At 44.1% G+C, this 20,835-nt stretch overlaps 1 protein-coding gene across 14 annotated transcripts; it reads left to right on the plus strand.

The window, feature by feature from the left end:
• The first annotated feature begins 1,752 nt into the window (after positions 1 to 1,752).
• ZC3H11A (zinc finger CCCH-type containing 11A) lies at positions 1,753 to 20,729 on the plus strand. Of its 14 annotated transcripts, none has more exons than XM_074564720.1 (19): positions 1,805 to 1,924; positions 7,475 to 7,530; positions 8,910 to 8,962; positions 9,350 to 9,551; positions 9,746 to 9,865; positions 10,624 to 10,747; positions 11,190 to 11,393; positions 11,734 to 11,850; positions 12,388 to 12,468; positions 12,963 to 13,073; positions 13,796 to 13,858; positions 14,078 to 14,173; positions 14,381 to 14,446; positions 14,985 to 15,482; positions 16,131 to 16,204; positions 16,905 to 17,229; positions 17,530 to 17,699; positions 18,088 to 18,155; positions 18,949 to 20,729. In XM_074564720.1, exons 4-19 carry the CDS (start codon positions 9,498 to 9,500, stop codon positions 19,208 to 19,210), a joined length of 2,433 nt encoding a protein of 810 aa, XP_074420821.1. In that variant the 5' UTR covers positions 1,805 to 1,924; positions 7,475 to 7,530; positions 8,910 to 8,962; positions 9,350 to 9,497; the 3' UTR covers positions 19,211 to 20,729. The 14 variants fall into 14 exon arrangements, with proteins under 14 accessions (XP_074420819.1, XP_074420827.1, XP_074420821.1 ...); XM_074564725.1 differs by having other exon boundaries at positions 12,388 to 12,465; XM_074564715.1 differs by having other exon boundaries at positions 1,821 to 1,943; positions 8,780 to 8,962.
• Positions 20,730 to 20,835: the final 106 nt, after the last annotated feature.

Here is a 20,835-nt window from a genome sequence, read left to right on the forward strand (position 1 = left end):
AAAAATTAAAGTGTGCTGGGGGTGGGGGAGAAGGGTAATGGTTTTGAATCAATAAAGCTTTGGCTGTTGAGCAGAAACAATGCGCAAGTGCATCCAGAGAATAAAATGTGCCCACATGTAACTGTGACGTCCTCAGTGTGTCCACCAGCTTGTGAAATCAATTCCGCATCCTTTCCTAGCGCTGGATGAATGGCTGGGCTTCCCCTCAGAGCAAGCTGGAGCGTGAAGGTGGGGCCTGAGGGGTGGAAAGAGGGATGGGGATTAAAAGCAACCCTGCTGCTACAAAAGCACCCCTTAGCGTGGGTTTTCTCTCTGCGTAAGCCTCGCTATCTAGGGGCAGGGGCTGGCTGGTTGCACCCAGCGCTTTGTCTCAAGCATGGCTTCTTCCATCTCTGAGCAACGTCCAGAACTGGCTGTTAAATGCCATCCAAACCAGTGCTCCTGGGCTATGCGTCGAGCTGTCCTTGAGCAAAGATCCTCCCCTGTCCCCATCCCTGGTGCCGTGTCCGCGGTGCCTCTAGGGTGATCCATGGTGGAGGTTGAGATCTCCATCTCCCGGGGACTGGCTTCAAGCTATGTCCTGCCTCTGTACCGAGACTATTTTGCCTCCATAGAGGCACTTTTCCCAGACCAGAAAGACAACGGGAAATAAAAGCAACTGGCCTCTGAAATACTCTCATTCCCAAGCAGGTTGATTGCACTGGAGCTGATAAACTCCCTGGCTTTGGTGGCGGGAGTGTTGTTTCTCTGTGTCTTTAATAGCTGTGGGGCCAAGCCGTGATGAGAAGATCAAGCTGGGCGAGGCTGTCAGTGACAAAGTTCAGTCTAAAACGTCTCAGCTGAGCGTCTGCCCCTTGGAGCTGACGACAAGTGATATCAACAGGGCGTAAAAGCTTTACTGTGCAGCGTCGCGCTCTGTGCTGCTTTCTTGGGGAGGTGTCTTGTGCCGACGGCGTTCTCCAGCTCTTAATTAAACGGAACAGCCACAATTGCTTCTTTTTTCAAACATATCCCAGGCTGGATACAGAGAAAGAAACAAATCACAGGACTTTCAGTCATTTAGTGGGGAAAATGGCTGTACCCGCTGTGCCTGTGCAGTAGGGGGGCTGCCCCAGGCAGCCTCCCCTGAGGACAGATACCGCTCCTGCTGCCGGGCTAGCTGCTTACTGCCGCCGCAGGGCCAGACTGAGGAAAGCAGGACACTGGCACACTGAGACGGAGAGGAGGAAAGCAGCAGGAGGCAGGTTTAGGCCTATGATCTGCCATGAAGTCTGAGCAGGCCCGTGCTGCCCTGACAGAAAAATGGCTGCCAGCCAGGCCCAGGCCTCCCTCCCTGGGGCACAGCACAGCCTGAGGTGGCCCAAGGGCAAGCGCCTGCTGGCCCGGGAAACCGTATTGAAAAGGTAAAATAGCTTCCAGTTTGGAAAGCATAACCCTGAGGCAGTGCCTGGCACAGCCACCTCAGGGGCTGAAGCCTGGCACCATGGCGGGCAGAGACGCACACCCTGACCAGGAGGTGGGTGTGGGGCACCGCAGCCGGGGTGGAGGTGGAGGGGAAGGGGGACACTCTCCTGTTCGCCCCAAAGTGAAAGGCTTTGGGTTTAGAAGCGCTGGCGGGACCCCTCGGAGTCGGAACAGGCAGAAAAGTCGCCCGCCCGCTTTGTTTACGGGCGCCGCCCGCCCCGCTTCTGTCTCCCCGGTGGGCGGTGCCGCCCGCGCGGAGCCCCGCCCCCGCCGGTTCCAACGGGCGGAAGTGGGCAACAGTGAAGCCGTTCCGCCCGCCATGTTGGCAACGGGCTAGCTGAGGTTGCCCGTATGTTAGGCGCCATCTTTGAGGCTGGCAGCGGGGAAGTCGACGGCCTGAGCGGCGGCCCTGGCGGATCGAGGCGACCCGGTGACGGCAGCGGCGGTCCCCTGGGGTTCGGTAAAGTCCCTGCTCGCCGGTAACTAGAGCCGTTCGTGGACCGCAGGGGCGGGGGAATGGCCTCTCGCCGGGCCCGGGTCCCTTCCGCTCCCCTGAGGGGAAGCAGGCCGCGTCCCCCGCACCCGGCGGGGCGGGCGGCCCAGGCCGCGTCCCCGAGCCCTCCCCACCGGGGTGTCTGTAGCCGCTGGGACGGGGGTGGGGAGACCGCTGGGGCCCCTGGGGCAGTGCGGGCCGTCCGGGTATGGTGTTGGGGGTGAGGTGTTCTCCCCGGGACTTTAGAGAGGGGCAGCTGCTTCCCCACCGCCCGAGGTAGGCCCAAGGTCCCCTCTCCCCCCGGTTATGGGGCCGCAGCTCTCCTGCTCCCCACCTCTGCCCTCCCTCGGCCGTTAGCCTTTTACAGGCCTTGGCTGCAGCCCCCCCATCCCAGTGGTCTTCCGAGGAAACAGCCCTGGGGCAGGCTCTGGAGAGGTTCGGTTGGGCAAATTGAATATCCCTATGCAGGTGCCTTATATGTTATTTTCAGTTAAAACCTTGTGCCTTCCTTTTGTAGCAATGCGTATAAGGGGTGTGCTGTAATGTAGTCATCTGACAAATTGCTCCTCCGTTCCCCAAAGGAACTGCCTTCAGGATCTGACTAACTCTGGATGCACCTGGCTGTCATCTTAATTTCTCCTTTAGGTTGTTTGAAACAATCCAATTGGGTGATGTTTAATTTTTTTTGGTTTTTTTTTAAGAATTGGATCTCAGGGATTTCTGTTTTCTTACATTGATGTTTATAATGGAAATGCAAAAGTGATTTTTTACTGTTGCAGGGATCAGTATTGGAGCCTACAGATTGTTCCCAGAGCTGGTGCTTTGGGGTGCACGCTGCACTTTAGAGATTGAGCTCTGGGCCATGCTTTCAAAATAAGACACTGTATTATTTGATTGTAAAAAAGGAGATCTCCTGGGGATAGGGGATTTTGAAATGATATCAGAACCACTACTGTGGCACCTGATTGAATTGGACACATGTTAAACTGATCAGGCTGAACAGATAGGCTGAATTTGTTGGTGGATGGGCAAGTGTTTCAGGAGGAAGGCTAGCCTAGAGAGAACTTCCTCTTGCTGTTGCTTCTCATCTAAAATGGCACTCTTCCAAATGGCTGCTTCCAGGGGAAATTGACTCTTTTTGAGATTTAATAAAACATTTCAGTGAGGAAGACGACTCGTCATAGTAAATTGCTGCCAGGCCCCGATGTTGAGTTCAGAAATAGAAAAAGAATGAGTGTCTTTTTTCTTAAGGATACCTGTCTTACCCAAGAGTAGATGTAGCAGCTTTAGCAGTCCCCGTAGTTTGGAATTGATTGCCAATGCCCATTCGGGCACCCAGGAGGAAAAGCTGGTGGGCAGAGAGAATGATAGAGGACAGCCATCCACTAAAAATATAGGAAAGAAGGGATTATGCATTAAGGGAAAGCCACTACATTAAAAATTGGTGCTATCTAAAAATTTGTTAAGGATTTGGGACCTGGTACACTTGCATGTGCCGCAGTCATGCCTGTTGCCACTGAGCAAGATGGAGAGAGCTTCCCTTCTGAACGCAGTATGTTAAAGCATGAGCCGTTGCCTGGAAGAAGAGCAAAGACTTCCATCGTATGGAACTTTGGATCTATGGTTCACCTGGTGTGCCATATCCAGAATAAAAAAAAAATTAAAAAATGAGCTGTGTCAAGCCAGCTGCTCATCTGGGGACACTGACCTTTTGGTGACATCTCCAAGCAGAGCGTTGTGTGTGTTGGGCTGTGGCTGACAGCCAGAGGTTACAGCTGTAAGCGCTGTGGGGAGGGTGAACTTGCCTGTGACGTGTCTGTGTCAGCCATCTCCCCAGACAGTGGTTTTAGCAGCGGGAGTTTGGCATATGTTCCCAGCTCTCGTTTCGGCAGTGATGGTGTGGCAGACGCAGTGGGCTGGTTTTCGACTGGAAGAGGAGGAGGAGGAGGAGTGGACTGCAAATGTGCCCAGGTAAACGAGAACTGTCAAAGAGATTTGCTGTAGATGTGGGTTGTACCGGTGCAGCTGCAGCAATCGTGGAGCATCTGGAGAAAACAGAGGGAGTCTTCTTCATGGAAGCAATACTAGCAAAAGCCTTTTGATGCCAGAAATGAGGACACACGCTTCTGTCGCCTGGAACTTCTCAGTTGACCCGGAGTATACCTGGTACACTCCTTGCAGTGCCTAAAAAGTGAGTCAGGCAAGGCAGGGACTCATCTTGGCACTTCCACGTTGCAGCAACGCTTGCAGACCACACGCCCTGCACACTGGGCCAGGACCTAAATGGTATGGTGCTGTTGGTAACCTGAAGCTTGGGAAGCACTTCTGGATTTTTCTACTGTTCCACGTGAATTTTTGCCCCATGAAGTTGACGTATTGAGCTTTTTTTTTTTTTTCTCAACAGGTAGGCTTAGAGCCAGTTTAACATCTCTGGGCTTGGGTGTTCCTGTTCCATCTTTGCCTACTGAGCAGGTGCTTGGTAGGAGAAAGGATGTGAATCTTAACCATGGAACTCAGACTCTTAACTACGTACTACAGTGAAGGAACTCAGATACGAGAATGCAGTTAAATAACAGATAAACGTATCTATTATAAAATCAATTACTGAAGATGCTTTTTTTCAAGGCTAACTTACTAGAAGTTCATACAGAGCGTGAGACAGTCAGTTTCCATCTGCAGGATGTGACTGTACAGCATTGTAGAAGAAACATTTTTCATGGCTTTGGAGAAAGCACAACACAAAAAATATGCATTTAACTGTTGACATGTGGACCCTGAACCACGGGAACCAAGTTACCAAAGTGATGTGTGGCTTTCCCTTAATCCCTTCACCCCTGGCTTTCCAGCTTCTGACAGCAGTGCTGATGCTGTGTGCACAGTGCTAGGTGCCAGCTGTCGTGTTTTACTTATGTTTTAAAATTAATGATTCAGGACTTTGAGCACAGGAGCATTGAGAACAGGTTAGCAATTGCTTAAGAGACTTTCTTACTCATACTGCTGAGGCCCATAAAATTTCAGGAACTCAAACAGCTTTCAAACCATCTTTCACAGGATCACTTGAAGCAGGAAATAGCTGCTCAGTGAACCTCTCTCTACCTTTTATATGTTAAAGTGACTTTAAAACAGCAGAAGGTGGAGTGGCATCCTCCTGGGAAGGAGAATGGGGCTATTCTCGGCTCATTCCAGTGGTCCTAGATGTCTGATGGGTGCAAGATTGTTGGCTTGCAGATGGACGCCAGTGGGGAACTGCAACTCTTAGTCAAGTGCTGCCGTCGGTCACATCGGTCTGTCTTTACAGAGTGAAAGACTTTGAAATCAAAGGTGTCACTGTCACTCTTGGACTGGGAGTTGGGTGAAGTATCCTAGGCTTGAAACTGTTTTCTGTGGAGTGGAGTGCTCAGATATGAACGCTTTGTCTTGGCCACTTTGCTAGGTCCCTGCTGTAAAGGTTGCTTTGAAGAATTCCTTCTCCTGCCTCTTGACCTGTCAGGCTAAAGACAGATCTGTACTGAAGCAGTGTCTGATCTGATGAGTGCTTCAGCTCAGGGTTATTCTTTGACAGCTGTAGAAACACCAGCTGATCAGCCCGTTCAGGAACAGATTGATTTGCTTCTTATTTTAAGGAAGAATATCCTAATTCAGGTCTGTGAAGTGGCACATCTTCAAATAGAGTTGATCCAGCCGGCAAGCGGCAGCTGTGCCTCATGGTTGCGGTAGCTCACAGCTCTGGCCTTCAGAGATCACCATGAAATGTGACCCCGACTCAACGGCAGAGGAAGCTGAGACGATCATCTGCTTTAACCTTTGTCTTCTTAGCCAGCAACCTTGTAGTCTTTACTCTGAGAGTCTTGGTTTCTGTAACACTCAATCGCAGAACTTGCCCCCAGTCCATGTTTAAGCAGTATTTAACAGCTAGAATTGACTAAACGAATGCGAAGGGTAGAAATTGTGACTATTCTGCTTCAGCTTTAGACAATTTAACTTTAGATTTTCAGATAGAGAATGAGATGTGTTAGCAAGAGATGGTTCCGTGCTTCTGTAGACATGAGTGACACGTGTCTACAATGTCTGTTTGTGACACGTAGCGCACACGGTGCTTTCTGCCTGTGGAGTGTGGCAACAAGTAGGTAAATGGGCAGTGGCTGTTTTACATCTGGGGTAATACTGACTGATTGAAACGAGGGGTTAGAATATGTAGCTCCTGGTGCTTTTCCTTCCTTGTCATCTGTCCTAATAAACAGGGGTGTAAAGCATCTTCAATATTTTTGTAAGAAATGGCACAAAGTAGACCAGCAAGTACCCATAGGTAGGTGCAATAATACTTTTCTTGTGCATTTGTTGGGGTGCAAAAAGAAATTTTGTTCCCTTTTTGCTCTTTGTTAGCGGACAAAGGCAGGTCAGGAAGCTGGAGAGGTGGACCAGGGAACAGGACTGTTTCTTCAGTACCAAGAAAGACAAGCTTGTAAAACAAACTAGATGCTTTCATTGTACTATTTATCTTCCCTTAGCAAAGGTGAAGTTTGTGGCGCTTGTTGGCTAGTTTTTCCTGAGTCCTAGCTCCTGCATCTTTAAATTTTTTTTTTATTTTTTTTTACAAAATGAATTCAAAATTTCTTAATACAAAATCTTTACTAGAGTTCTTGAGAAGAAAAGAAGCGTTTAAAATTCTCATCAACTTCCATTAGAAACTTGCTGAGTGCACCAGAGTTACTCATTTTTATTCAGACTTTCAGGGGTTAGTTCAGTTGATGTCTGTTTAGCACTCAGATTGCCATATTAACTGATACCGTTTAAAAAAAAAAAGAAAGACATTTTTTGAGTTAATCTTTTTTTAAAATTAAATGGCTTTTATGTAGTTTAGAACTCGGGGGTTTTTGGGGTTTTTTTGTTGTTGTTTTTTTTTGTTTGTTTGTTTGTTGTAAAGTTTTGCTTTTTTTCCCCCAAGATCCATTCAAATTCTGAACAGCTCTTGAAGTCTGCTCAGGAATATGGAAGGCAACAAGCAAAATGCTGAGCTGCTTGGGCGTTCAAAAGAGCCACATCTGAGGGCTTTTCTTTTTTTCCCCCCATGGTGGTGGATATAGTAATGTTGCATTATACAGGGGTCTCTCGCTTCCTAGGGAAAAGAAACGCCGCCTTCTAGACCATGAATTCCTGCTGATTTGTATTTGAATGCCTCTGCTCAGCTAAGCAGCCGTCCTTAATTGCCATCTATTTAAGTGTTGGATTGTACAAACTGAAGAAATGTACTTGAAATTTAACTATCAATGGTATCGGTGACACATTTGGAAAAATTTTTCTTGTCAAACTTCTACATGAAGGAGCACCGGTGATTTTTAGAAGTAGATGCATAGGAATCTGCGTTTTGAAGGTGCTAAAGGTTAAAAGTGAATAGTCCCATTGATACTGAAGAAGGGAAGAAAACCTTGCACTTAACTACTGTTTTTATTCCCTTGGTCAAGCAGTCAAAAAGCAATAACTAATATGAGAACCCAACTTCTCCTCTTTTTATTTTAGATTTGGGAAAATTCCCTGCCAAAAAAAAATATCCTGGAAAATTCACTAGTGTTTGTGTGAGTAAAAGGTTCCAACCTTTTATTATTAATTTATAAGAAATATTTCATTCAGTTTTGTCCAAAAGAGTCAGAAATACTTAACACAGAAATGTGTAGCATTTTAATGAAAGGGGTCAGAATCACTTTAATTTGAACTTTACCTGGTCTGGTTGCAGGTTTTATGGCATTTAGTATCTTTAAAAAAATAAGAATCAAAGTGTCTGACTTCACATTTTAAAAAACAAAAACAAAACCAAAAACAACCTTGATTGTGGCTCAATAAAATCAGTTTCAGCTCTGGTGGCACCAAAGAATCCTCAGCTGTTGAATTGGACCTAAGCCATCTTTTCAAACTTTCTGTGATCTTGCAGCAATGGATAATGACGGATATACGGATTAGGGAACACACGCTTGTAGTAGTTGCTCTGATGTAAAAAGAAAACAAATTATATCCTAAAATCAAAATAATTCAAAATGATTGGTATCATGCAGCCATGCCACTTGCAAAGTGAGCATTTCCCTGCCTCTCAAAGCTTGCTGTATCCTTGATCTGCTGTCTTCCTGCTGTTAATTGATTGCAACTCTACGTGTCTGATCGGGGCTAAAAGTTGTTCTCGATACGGATTCGTACAACATATACTGTGCACGCTTGTGTGTATAGATATGTTTATACTGTATGCATGTACATATGTATGCATATTTGTGTGCTGGCCCCAAAATCACTCATGTTATAAAGCATCAGCCTCAAAGGCATATTCATCAAAATGTTACGTAGATCTTTCATTTTTGCCAGTTCCCTCAAAATTAGAGACTTTTTATGCAGCCCTACGTGGCAAATAGCCAAAAATTCTAATTTTTACTATCACTCTTGCTGACTTTATTATCACTCACTCTTGGTGTGTGTATAAACACATATGTGTATGTATATACATATTTGTGTATTTATACGCACAAGTATGTTTTTGTTGTACAGGTAATAAAGATGGGGGAAGGTTTTTCTGTTTTCTTAATAGGTGAAGAAATCTTGAAGACCAGAAATTGCAACTTACTGAATTTTAAATTAAAAAAAAAAAAAAAAAATATTAAAATTGTCCGGCTGTGGAAGATGGATCCTCATTTTTGCAGCCACTTTGAATCACAAGTTCATCTTTAAATGCACTGGGTTTTTTTGTTGGTTTTTTTGGTGTTTTTTTTTTTTTTGAAGAGCTAACTAACCCTGGCTGTCTCCAGTCTGACAGTATTCAAATGGACTTGCTTCCTCCATTAGTTGTAAGATGTTTAAAAGCACATCCTATGTTTGAATTGTGGATGAGAGGTTCCCTTGGCAATGTGAGGAGGAAAATTCTTTCTACCCCTTTATTATTAATTCACGGATTCAGTGTTGGTTCGGCCTACAGGAGAAGTTAACTGGAAGTCTTTGAAGATCAATATCTTTGCTGAAGTTGCCCAGGTATGTGAACGTGAAGAACCATAGTGACTGGAAAATAATGTTTAATATGTGTGTTGTATTTTATAGAAATTACTAGTACCCACTCTTAATCATTGACTGATAACTCAAACGTATGACCAATTATTTGAGAAAAAATTGGCCTTACAGCCACACGCAGTAGTTTTTTCTGTGCTCCAAGCCATGTAAGTGTTACTAAGGACACAGAAGGAACACTTGCTGACAAAACCTATGCAGCTTTACAAAAGTTTGATTTAGTATTGGGACAGTTTTTGTGACTGGCTGGTTGCAAGACATTGCCCTGCTCAAGAGACTAATGTGATTAACAGAAGGCAGCTGTGAAAATCCTTATTACTTAATTACTTTTCACTTATCAATACCTTTCTTCAGGGTTGCTTTTAAAAAGAAGATTTCACTGATCAAGCCAGTAGAAGACTTTCAGTGCAAGAAAGAGTGAAGCCAGCTCTTGCCAAGAGTGGAGGAAGTCCCTGTTGAGCAAACCCTTAGAACCTGAGCTTGTTCAAAGAATTTATCCATTATGTCTAACCAAGGAGATGATTGCTACTTCTATTTCTATTCCACATGTAACAAGGTATGTTTGGGTTTCTGTTGCCTTTTATTTTTCTTTTTAGTTTTTAAGACAGGAGGGGGAAGAGTGGGAGGAGACATACAGATTTCTGGTAACTTAATAAGCAGTTAGATTCTGCTTCCAGCTCTATTAACATGGACTTTTTTTTAGGCTGTACTATTTTATTTTCCTTTTTGTTGATTTCCTTACGCTCACAGGGAGACAGCTGTTCCTTCCGCCACTGTGAAGCCGCTCTGGGGAATGAAACAGTCTGCACGCTGTGGCAGGAGGGTCGCTGTTTCAGGAATATCTGCAGATTCAGACACATGGAAATCGATGTGAGTGTTTGCCTAAAGATGTGTCCTCAAACTAAATCACTGAAAGCATTTTTCATTTCTGTAGGTGGACTGAGTATGCTTTTACATGATAGATTTACTTGCTGTAAAATGATACCGGTTTCTGTTACTGAGAGGGCAATAGGAGGAAGTTGAGGGAGGGAAAAATCAATGTCCTGGATATATCTCAGCAAGAAATTTTTCTATTAGGTGCTGTCACTATTTTCTTAACAGAGGAAAAAGCAACCACGTTGATCAGACTGCTTAAACATGCTGGAGCAGGGTGGTAGTGAACAGCCTGCACTAGCCTCTTGAGGGCTTGATAACGGACAGTTGGGTCTCTTCCATCCTGTATTTCTTCAGATAATGTTTTTCCTCTTGGGGCAGTATAGGGTGGGGAGAGAAAAGCTGGGAAGGAGCGAAGGCTCTGAAAATAAGTTCAGATAAATTTAACCTAGGCAATTAAAAACATTTGTTCCTTCTGAATACTAAGTTCTATTAGTTTAACACACGTTGAATTGATGTGTGAGAGTGCCTGTCTTCTCAATCTGAATGATAGGAAAGATAGATAATACTTAGTTATTGCAGCTTACGCAAACTTTGTGTAAGTGCCGTGAAATACTTTATTTCAGTGATAAATTGACCTTTGGAACAATGTTTCAGCACTGTACTGCAATAGTCCTGTCTCTGGCATGATGTGGAACTATGTCTCTTTGCAAATCTGAGAGTTGCCATGAGCTTTTACTTCTTTCTGCCTTCAGAAAAAACGCAGTGAGATTCCTTGCTACTGGGAGAATCAGCCAGTAGGCTGTCAAAAATCCAACTGCGCTTTTCATCACACAAAAGGACGTTATGTTGATGGACTCTTCTTACCGCCAAGCAAAAGTGAGTTTCTTAGGTCCTTTTTCTTTTGAGTATTAAAGAATTAATTTTGAATGTTACTTATGAGTGGGTACAGTACCATAGAAGACATCAAGTAGCTGTTCGTTTATGAGCGCAGGGAGAAGCCTGCAGTCATAGGCTCTCAGCTAAACTGAATGTAATTCTGGTATTTAATTTTCTTTTTTTTCCACACTAAGCTTCTCTTTGCTTTGTGTGATTTGTGCCTTTCTGGTTGCTTTCCCCTCATTTTATCCTTTCTGGGTGGTAGGGCAGTGAGATTTGTGCGTGAAGGGAAGCCGTTGTTCATAGTGCAACGAGGGGTGGGGAATGGGAAACTCTAAATTCAGCAGCCAGGTGGGTTATCTACCTTATCTACCCAGTGAGTGCAACATTGGGGTCAAACTTTTAAATGGCCAAATCACAGATGATCCTCCTCTTCCTCTAGCTACTCTTCCGAGTCCACCCGAGTCTGCAGAAGATGATGTGAAAATGGCTCAGATGTCACTGCAGCAAAACAAACTTTCCGTCCAGTCAAATCCCTCTCCACAGCTGAGGGGGGTGATGAAAGTGGAAAACTCTGAAAATGTTCCAAGTCCTACACATCCTCCTGTTGTAATCAATGCTGCAGATGATGATGAAGATGATGATGGTGAGCATTCTTTATTTATTGAAGGCATTTCTACTGTAAGTGAAGGTATAAATCACAGAATACCTGAATTCTGTAATGGTTAAAGCTATAAAGACAAGAGTCTTGAGTCCTAAATATTTTTTCCCCAGTGTAGCTCTTATACGAGTTTGTCAAGTCAATATAGCTGTTTAAAAAAAAATAAATCCTTCTATAAATAATTGTTTGTGTTTGTAGTTAAGAATGCGAACAGAATAGGAACCATGGACTGAAAGGTCACTGTATGAGCTACGTAAACATGAAAAATCTTCCCTAATCCCTACTGAATAACTGAAAACTGAATAGGTTTATTTTTTCCTTTCAGACCAGCTTTCTGAAGAAGGAGATGAAACTAAAACACCTGTCCAGCAACCAGCGACAGAAGCCCATAATGGATTGCGGATAATATCCACTAGGAAATCCAATGCTAATACAAAGCAAGGTATTCTAACAGCTGTAGTAGGGCGGATCGGAAGGAGAATTTAACAATTAACTTAAAAGCAGTATGTTCTAAAAATACGGTCGAACACAGGGTTGCTGGATGGAGTCAGTTGTTTCCATGAGCTCATTCCTATCTAATAATGTCACATGTCGTTCGGATCAGACAGGTAAACTCCTCTTTGTTTACTTTTCTAGAGCAAAATAGAGCCACAGAGTGCACTTTAAGTGCCTGCAGAGGTGTCCTTTCAAACTTTGTGGAAAGCCATGTCTAATGATAGGGAATTAAATATCATGTAGATAGATTAAAATGCTTAAAACTGTAGGTTTTACCCTGTAGGATGGGAGGAGGGGTGAAGAAAGATGCCAGTTGCTTACCGAAATACCATCCATTCTGTGGCTTTTTTTTACTTGTGGGGAGTGTTGACAGGGTTTATTCAAAATACTTTGGCAACATTCTGAGCTGTAAGAAGCTTGAGGGTCTGTGCTCTTCGACATGTGCCTTTAAGCCTCAGCTTCATTAACTGTTTTGTCTTTTCAGATGACAATTTAAATTTCGGAATAAAAACACTTGAGGAAATCAAATTGAAGAAACTAAAGGAAAAAACAAAAAAACAAGGTGGTGAGTTAATATCCCCTACTCTCTTACCCTTGTGCCTTCTGTTCACCTTTGTCCTTTTGTTGGTTTTTTGTGTTTGTTTTTTTTTTATCTTTCTGCTTTACCTGGGTAGCTGGCTGTGGTTGGTGAATAGAATTATTTGCAAATGAAAGGAAGCTGGTTTTTTTGCACTGTTGGGTTCAGACTGGGAGATGATTGCAGCTTCTCAGAAGCTTCCTCAGCTCTTGCTGCTTGAGGGACAGACTTCCATATTTAGCTGGGAACCTTGAGCTACTTTGGCATGCAACCTGTTTTCTTAAACTCAAACAGCTGGTATTCTAGATTGGAATTCCAAGGGCAAATCAGGGGAATATTGCTCATCTCTTATTTACATGCACTGGTCATTGTATGTTTGACAGTAATGAATACCTAGTGGTTGTGGTCTTTGTGATAGCTTTTTGGTTTGGTTGGTTGGGTTTTTTTCCTAAACATCCTTATGTTTTGCTTCCTCTTATTAGAAGGTCCTTCAGGAGTTTCTGTTCATCCGCTCCAATCCCGGACCGTTCCTGTGCCAGAAAAGGAAAATGTACGGACCGTAGTGAGAACTGTGACTCTGTCTACAAAGCAAGGTAATAGGGAATACTGTTGTTTCCATTTCAGGGCTCCTAGACCTAAAGGTTAAGTAATAATTAAGATAATTCAGACATGCTAGTCTGATGGTGCTGCCTTTTCTAATGAAGACCATGCTTTTATGCCCAAAGTCGCTGATTGTATTGGAAAGAGTTGTCACTTGTAGGTTCTGAGTTTGTTGTATTGCAATAAAAGATCGAGGAGTGTTTTTTATCAGCCTGACGTTAAGCCATAGCTAATCATATATTATCACCATCCTACAGACTCTCAAATGTGCTTAATTTGACTTCCGTGCTCCTGAAGTTGAGTGAGATTTGTGAATGAGCTCATGTGTTGACAGTGTGTGGTAGAATTAGCGTTTGGGTTAAGTGCGGTAGCAGCAGAGAGAGGCTAATGTCAAAACAAGTGTCAGTATGCAAATAAGGGATAACTGAAAAACAGGGGGGCAATGAAAGGGAAGACCTCTAGAAGATGGTATTGCACAAGTAGCCAATCTTTGAAGCGTGGAAGAGGCTGACGGTGGCAGTTGCAGAGTAGTGTGATAAAAGTCTGTGTATAAATGGTGGTGTTTAGATCTACACAAATTCCTTTTAAAGGCAAAAAACATGTAGAACTACTTCCTGCACCAAAAGAGTGTCTTGTTTTGGGACATGGGCTTAGAAGGACAATGCTTTTATTGCTACTGATTTCTGTGCACTGAAGACGTTATTCTTTATTTTAGGGGAGGAGCCTGTGATTCAACTGAATCTTGCTGAGAGACTGGGAAAACGGCAGACCTCCATAGGTAAAAGCTTTTTGTGAGCTGTTTGGGTGCCCTCTTCTAAACATGACTATGTTTAAGGGTGGTTTTGCTGTATGCAGGAGGAAAATGTTTTTTGGTGAAGATCTGTATTGACTGCAGAAATTTGGTAGCAGCTAAAAGGCAGATATAAGAAAATATACCTGGAAGAATTGAAGTTTGTGGCTGAATGTTCTTAAAGTATTTCTTGTTTTCTCTCTAAAGCTGGTAAAAGCATCCTTCCACTAAAGCGCAACCTTGCTGAAAGGCTGGGGAAGAAGATAGAGATTTTGGAGAATGCTGACAAAGCGCCAAAGAAAGGTACAGCCGCTAAAGAGATGTTTGGATACAGAGATTTTCTGTTTAGTTTTTCTGTTTGTCCTTTATTCTAATGGCTCTTTTTGCATGTTGGTTGAGGGCTCAAGTTGACTTTGGATTCCAGTCAAGAATCTCATGTCTCATTTTGAAAAGTGAATGCAAAATTGGGATTTATGCAGTCTTCCTAACTTTTTCTGTTCTGTCTCGTAGTTCAAGTCCCCAAGTCTCTGAAGGAGAGGCTGGGATTGCCCTCTGAACAGACCAGTACAGAGACAGGTAATAACGGGATATTAAATATGCCTTCCCCTCTTTGCTTTCCATGAAATTCCATATAGCCCTGAAAGTTAAATGAAAAAATCTGCCTGATTCATCTTGCTCAAGTGCTGAGGCTGTCCTGATGGCTGCTGTCAGAAATCTGGCTCTAGGTGTGTGTGTGTTTTCCACTTGTGCCTCATCAAGGCTTCATGCTCCTGCTGTGAACTGTCAGACGCTGCAGCGTGCTAAGGCAGAAGTAGAATAGAACCACTGCCAGGAGCAGGAGTTTGAGATGCTAACAGAGAGACGCAGTTTGAAAATAAAAAAATAGACTAATGGGGTTTTTTTGTGTAGCAACTCTCTCTGGATAGCACTGGTCTTCAAAATGCAGGTGGCTTAAAGGAGGAGGAGAATATTACGTAGAATGATACTGTCCTAAGATGCATTCTTGGGAACACTCAAACCTAGTTTTCCTTAGCACTGTGATAGATTTTGGAGACTTTACGTATTGTTGGACTCTCCTTAAACGTTGATGCCTCTCTTTTTTTGATGATGACAGAGAAGGCTGCTAAGCCATCAGGAGAGATCCATGTGAAAACACTGGAGGAAATTCGCCTTGAGAGAGCTAATCAGAGACGAGGAGACACCCAAGCTAAACCCCAGACTGAAGGACGTTGTAAAACAGAAGATCCCAGCTCGGGGGCAAGACCTTCCCCTGTGGTTCGCATCAAAACTTTCTCAGGAGTCCTGGCTGGAAAAAAACACAAGCGATTGGAAGAAGAGAAGCAAAAAACAGAAGAGGTTCCTTCCAAGACAAAAGTTGAGAGTGAGCCCAAGAAGCAGAGCACACTTGCTCCATCTGTGCCTGGCAAAGTGCAGCTGGCAGAGCCGGCAGGAAAAGCCAAGCCAGCAGAAGTGCGTATTAAAACCTTGGAAGAAATCAAGCAGGAGAAAGCTCTGCGGATGCAGCGGAGTGGAGAAAATGTGCCAGCTCCACCAGCACAACCAGAACCTGCCCCGACAGGGAGGAGATTGTTACGGATCACAAAGCTGACAGGTAATAGGTGATTTGGTACCTGCCCTGGTGAAGTGCTTCCCCTATCAAGCAAATTCAGTTTGCTCAGGGGTTGCTTTGCTTTTTCCTTCTATGTATACTAGAGGATAAGAGTTTAAGGCTACAAAGTCAAAACACAAGAAAGTGCCAGAATGTGCAAGTATATTATTTTCTATGAATTACGTGGTAGTTTTCTGTATTTCCCACCAAAAAATTCATTCATTGAGGAGCTTCATAGTCTAATTTCTCTCTTCTGTTTTTTCTGACGTATGTTTGTGGTATTGAGATCTTCCCTGTGCTGAATCCAGGTTTACCTTCCTCTTTGGCACAGGTGTTGTTGAACTTAGTTATTGATGTATATGTGTTTGCAAAGCATATATCAGCTTCTTAGTGTGAGGGTTAGTTTTTGTCAAGAATGACAGAGCATTAAAGATCTCGTCGCTAAGATTGTATAAGCCATGTAAAAAGAGAAAATGTGATTGAGGGGAAGAGAGCTCGAAGGCTGCATGGATTGCTTTATTGTAGCCTTTCCTTCTGTCCCATTATTAGATATGAGGAAATAAACACAATCAAGGAAACAGAGGTGACTAGGTTTCTTTATTTCTGCTCTTGACAAAATGATATTTATTTATTTTTTTGCTTGTTTTAAAGCACCTGGAAGAGAAGAAAAGAAGGTAGTGGACTTGAGCAAGTCCTCTCCCAAAGCTGTCTCTGCACCTGCTGAGGTGAGTCCTTTGTAAAGACATGTATTCATACAATTTTTGATAAACTTCGTTATGTTTTGTTTGTAACTTGCTGCATGCTCCCAGTTTGAGTGTGTTCCTACCTTTCTGCTTTTGGTAAGCGCCGCAAAGAAGTCCTAAGTCCTGTCACTTTCAATAGCGTTTCCAGGCAGCATTGTAATCCTCAAGTAAGATTGAATTAATCTGATTATACCTGGCAACGAATAAGAAGGCCTTTTAGCACCAGATAAAATCTGCGAGGTTAATGCGGAGGGAATGTTTTTGTTCTCAGTGACTTTATCTGTCAGACTTGAAGGATATCTTAAAATGCTGAGGTAAGTATTTTAACAGAAAAGGCTAGAGCTTTGTATTAGAGGAAATCAGTCTGTCAGCGAATGCTGTACTGGGGAGCTCGTATGACTTTCTGTTGCTTGAAAAGAATGTAATAGATTACAGCTAGAGTCTTCTGCTCTATTAAAGAAGCTTGCTGTGTTGGGAATTGCAGGCTTTTGAAATGGTGTTTCCATAGCAAAGTGTGGTTGTTGTTACAGGCAACATTTTATGGAAAAAATGTCAGATCTGAATGGTATTAATGTGCTCTGTTCCACATGGAGTTATTTCGGAGGGATTGCTGCTCAGATTTTCATAATGAAATCTCCATAGATTTTTGTCCTATTAGTCCTCTTCTTTTGTTTCTTCCTAGTCCTCGGATCAGAGTGCAGCTAATTCTAAAGTTCAAGTGAAGAACCTTGAAGGAATAGTGAGGGAGAAGCGGCAGCTGAAACGGCGCCAAGAAGAGAAGCTTCAGAAGGAAGCAGCTGCTGTGCCATCTCCTGTTGAAAAAGCAATCAAGGATAAAACTCCAGCATCAGGGAGTCCTGAAGCCACCGTGGTTTCAGGGTCAGCTTATCAACTTGCGAAGAGGATATTGGTGAAATCTCCGGAAGATGGGCTTGAAAGCCCAGGAAAGGATGCTGCTGTATCACCAGGGAAACAGGCAGCTCAACATCTGGAACGGAAAGCTGAAAGTAAGTGGTGACTGTATGTTTAAGAGTTACTTTAGGTCTTGTTTTGAAAGAAAGGCAGAAGATGACAATTTTCACGTTGTAACTGGCTTCTTTTTGTAACAACTTTGCTCTGTTTATGGCTTGTTGGTAAAGAGTTTTCTATGTGGAAAATGCGGCTGTGAATCTGGGAAAAGGCAGTGCGGTTGTGCTGCCCAGATATATTTAACTAGAAGGATTATGGGACTGCTAAGAGCACCTGCGATGTTTTTTTCCTGAGGCAGAGCAAGGCTGTATTTTTTTTCTCTCTTCCTTTTACTCTAGCCAAATCTAAGGTGTGCCTGAAGCCTTCGGAAGGGAAAGCTACCTCCCCCACAAAGCAGACACTGAAGCGTAAGGCAACTGAGAGCCATCCCTCTGCTGTGGCGGCTGTGAAACCATTGAGTGCCACTGGTGGTGACACGAAGGAGCCTTCAGCTAAAAAAGCAGCTGTGGTAAGGACAGTGGCTGAGGGAGTGGTGGGTCCCACGTAAAATTTATGCCCAAGTTTTACCCTCCTCTTGGAGAAAAGATGGAAAACCGAAGCGTTCCACAGGTCTTTGTTCCCTTTTAAATCCAGAAGCAGTCTGCAGGATGGTTTCTATTATGTGAAAGGCATAATGGCGTAATACTCTGCTGTGATTTCTCTGTGGTGTGAAGGATTTTGTCCGTTAATGCTGTGCTCTTAAAAAAGACACGGTCAAGCGAATACTAACTCTTCTTCAGGAGTGCCCTGGTTCTGTGTTGGTTAAGGCTCAGCAATGCCAGAGGAGAAGCAGTAGAAGAAGAATCTACAAAGTTTTTTTACCTGTGTATCGTAAAAAACATCTTGCTTCTTCCTAGGCTGTTGTTCCTGCTTTGCCAGAGGACAGCCTGGTCTCCATACCCGGGAGAGAAAAACCCCAAACCAGGTAACAGCCACAACTTGTTCTTTTTCTTGATCAATGTGTCTTCCATGTGAAATGTAAACTTTTTCACATGTGGAAGAATGAGAGTTTTGAGATGATTAATGCCAAAGTTGAACAAAGGAACAATTCATCTGAAGTAATTTTCCAGCAGCTCGCAGGAATGCTTATTTAGATTCTTTTCTTAAAACGCTGCAAGTTTGGTGCAGCTTTTCAGTGACTTCTTGGGTTTTCTGAATGCCTTGAGTGAAAGATGGGGTGAAGTTGGAGACAGGTCAGGATGGAGAACAGCCTCTTTCTTTTTGTTCCTCGTGAAATGGCAAATGAGGAGTAGCGTCCCGCGCCTTCTGTTGTGATGGCATTCCCGAGGACCAAATATAAACCTTGGCAAGACCGTTGGAAGAGCACAGGGAGGTGGTAGATGAAGATCAGCTTCCCGTACGTGGGAGCAAACTGCTGAGTGTGTTGTGGGAAAAGTAACTAAATTAGCAAATAGGTGTTTGCAGAGGTTGGCTTTGTAACCTTTCTACAGTCAAGTTAGTAATTCTGGCTACAAAAACCGCACCTTCTTTGCCAACCCCCAGATGCTCTGACTTCATGGATAAATCCCCAAACTGAAAAAATGCACCTGTTAATATGTTGCTCTCCAAAAGTAGCCCCAGGTCAATTGAGTAACAATCCCTGTGGAAGGTTGAGGTGTAGGAGGGATTAACTCTACAGTTTTAAGAGCTGCTTTGCAGCACATGTTTCTCTGAAGGAATGGCATACACTGATTTGCTCTCTTTCTTGTTCTTCTAAGTCCTGAACTGCATATTGGAAGCCAGGCAGACTCTGTGGCGCAGTCAGAAGTCTCAAGCTCAACTTCAGCTTCTTCAGTAGCGGCAAAGACGCGTCGGCTGAGCTCCACAGGGGCTGGGAAAGCACCCTTGTCTGTAGAAGATGACTTTGAGAAGCTTATTTGGGAAATCTCAGGAGGCAAACTGGAAGCAGAAATTGACCTGGACCCAGGGAAGGATGAGGATGACCTCCTCCTGGAACTTTCGGAAATGATTGACAGTTGAACTGCACAGTCTTAAGGTCTTAAAAAAAAAAAAAAAAAAAAAAAAAAAATTAAAACTGTCTCTTGTTGGATACCTGGAGGCGATCCTTTTTCTAGCTGAGGCTTTGCAATGAGTTTTAAAGCACAGTTGAACTGGTAGGAATTGGCGATATCTGCACTTGGTTGTCCTAAATTTCCCTGCTGGTCAGAGTCAAGGTCCTGTGCATCCATTCTGTACCTGTCGCTACCTTCGGCATTAAGAGGACAAAGCACTTGTTTATTTTGGGACAGAGACGTGCCCATCTGCAAACTGCGGTGGTTGTGAACTGATCTACTGATTCAGTGATGCTCTGACGGCTTAAACTTAAAGCTTCTGCCTTCCTCCCCCCTTGGCAAAACTCAACATTCAGCGCGTTTCAGACCTTTGGTATTCCGATTTCTTGGACAGTTGATATCTAAAGCCTGGAGTTACTATGTCAACTCTTGAGTTTTATTTATGTATGCTATTCTTTTGACTTTTAATCAACTTAATGAAAATGTTGGGGTGGGAGGGAGCGGAATAGTTACTCAAGTATCTTGGACCAAACGTGCTGCCAAGGGTGGTGGTGGGGCTCGGTCCATCCAGCCTTATTTTGAATTATCAGGGACGATCCGGTATCGGTGCGAAAAGCAGCAGCTCGACAGCACAGCTGGAATAGGTGGAATCCCCCCTCCCAAAGTTTGGAGGGGGGGGGGGGTTGGTGCTTTTCGCCGCTCTGACCGGGATTCTGGTGGGGGTACTCAGGATTCCTCTCCTAGTCTGCAGTAAATTGGGAAACTAAGAACTGGTTTAAGTGCCTCTTGGTTCCGAGAATCGCTCTCCCGAGCTGCTGGCTCTTCTGCTGCTGGGAAGTGGCAGCTGCTCGGGCTCGTCTTTGTCCTGTTGGCATCGACCCAGGGAGGGAGTGTGTGCCCGGTCTGGAGACCTTGGAACCCGGTACTGCCCAGGACCAACCGCCCTGCCCTTTTTTGGGGGCATTTCCCAGAGATTCTCCCCTTTCCCACCGCTGTGGCTGGAGGCGATGGGTGTCTGCATGCACTCTGAATTTGTTACCCTGCAGAAAACAGCCGAGACGGGGATGTATTGTGTACCCTGCCACCAGTGATCGTTTTCCCTTGCAGATATATTTTGAATTATTTTCTTAAATTTTTTTTGAAGAACTTTAGTCTCTTTCTGCTACAACTCGTGAAGCTGTAGGAGCCCTCAGGCGTTTGCTGCTGGCAGAGGAAATAAATCAGTAGTTTGAGTTGATTGTAAATATGTTCTTTTTTGGAAGAAAACACTTTTTGTGTGCTTGGATCATCCACTGTGATGTCTTAGTTCCTAGAGGAAAAGGTTGAAGACGGGCTTTTGTTTCTGTAAATATTTTATCCTTCTGTTTTATATTTGTATTCTATTTAAGGTATTGTATTAAACGTAGTCTGGCCTCCTCCGCCGGTAGTTGAACTGTTCCACCTGACAGCAGTTAACAGTTGTTTTTAAATAAAACTGCCCTAGGTGAGGTGTGGGTGCCTGCTCTGTCCTTGGGGTTGGGGGGTGCGGAGCAGTAGAGAAGGCGGTCCTCCCAGCTTCCTAGAGCGGCCGGGTCCGCCAACATCCCACAGCTC

The sequence above is a fragment of the Larus michahellis genome, chromosome 21 (assembly GCF_964199755.1).
Source record: "Larus michahellis chromosome 21, bLarMic1.1, whole genome shotgun sequence".
NCBI classification, from domain to species: domain Eukaryota; kingdom Metazoa; phylum Chordata; class Aves; order Charadriiformes; family Laridae; genus Larus; species Larus michahellis.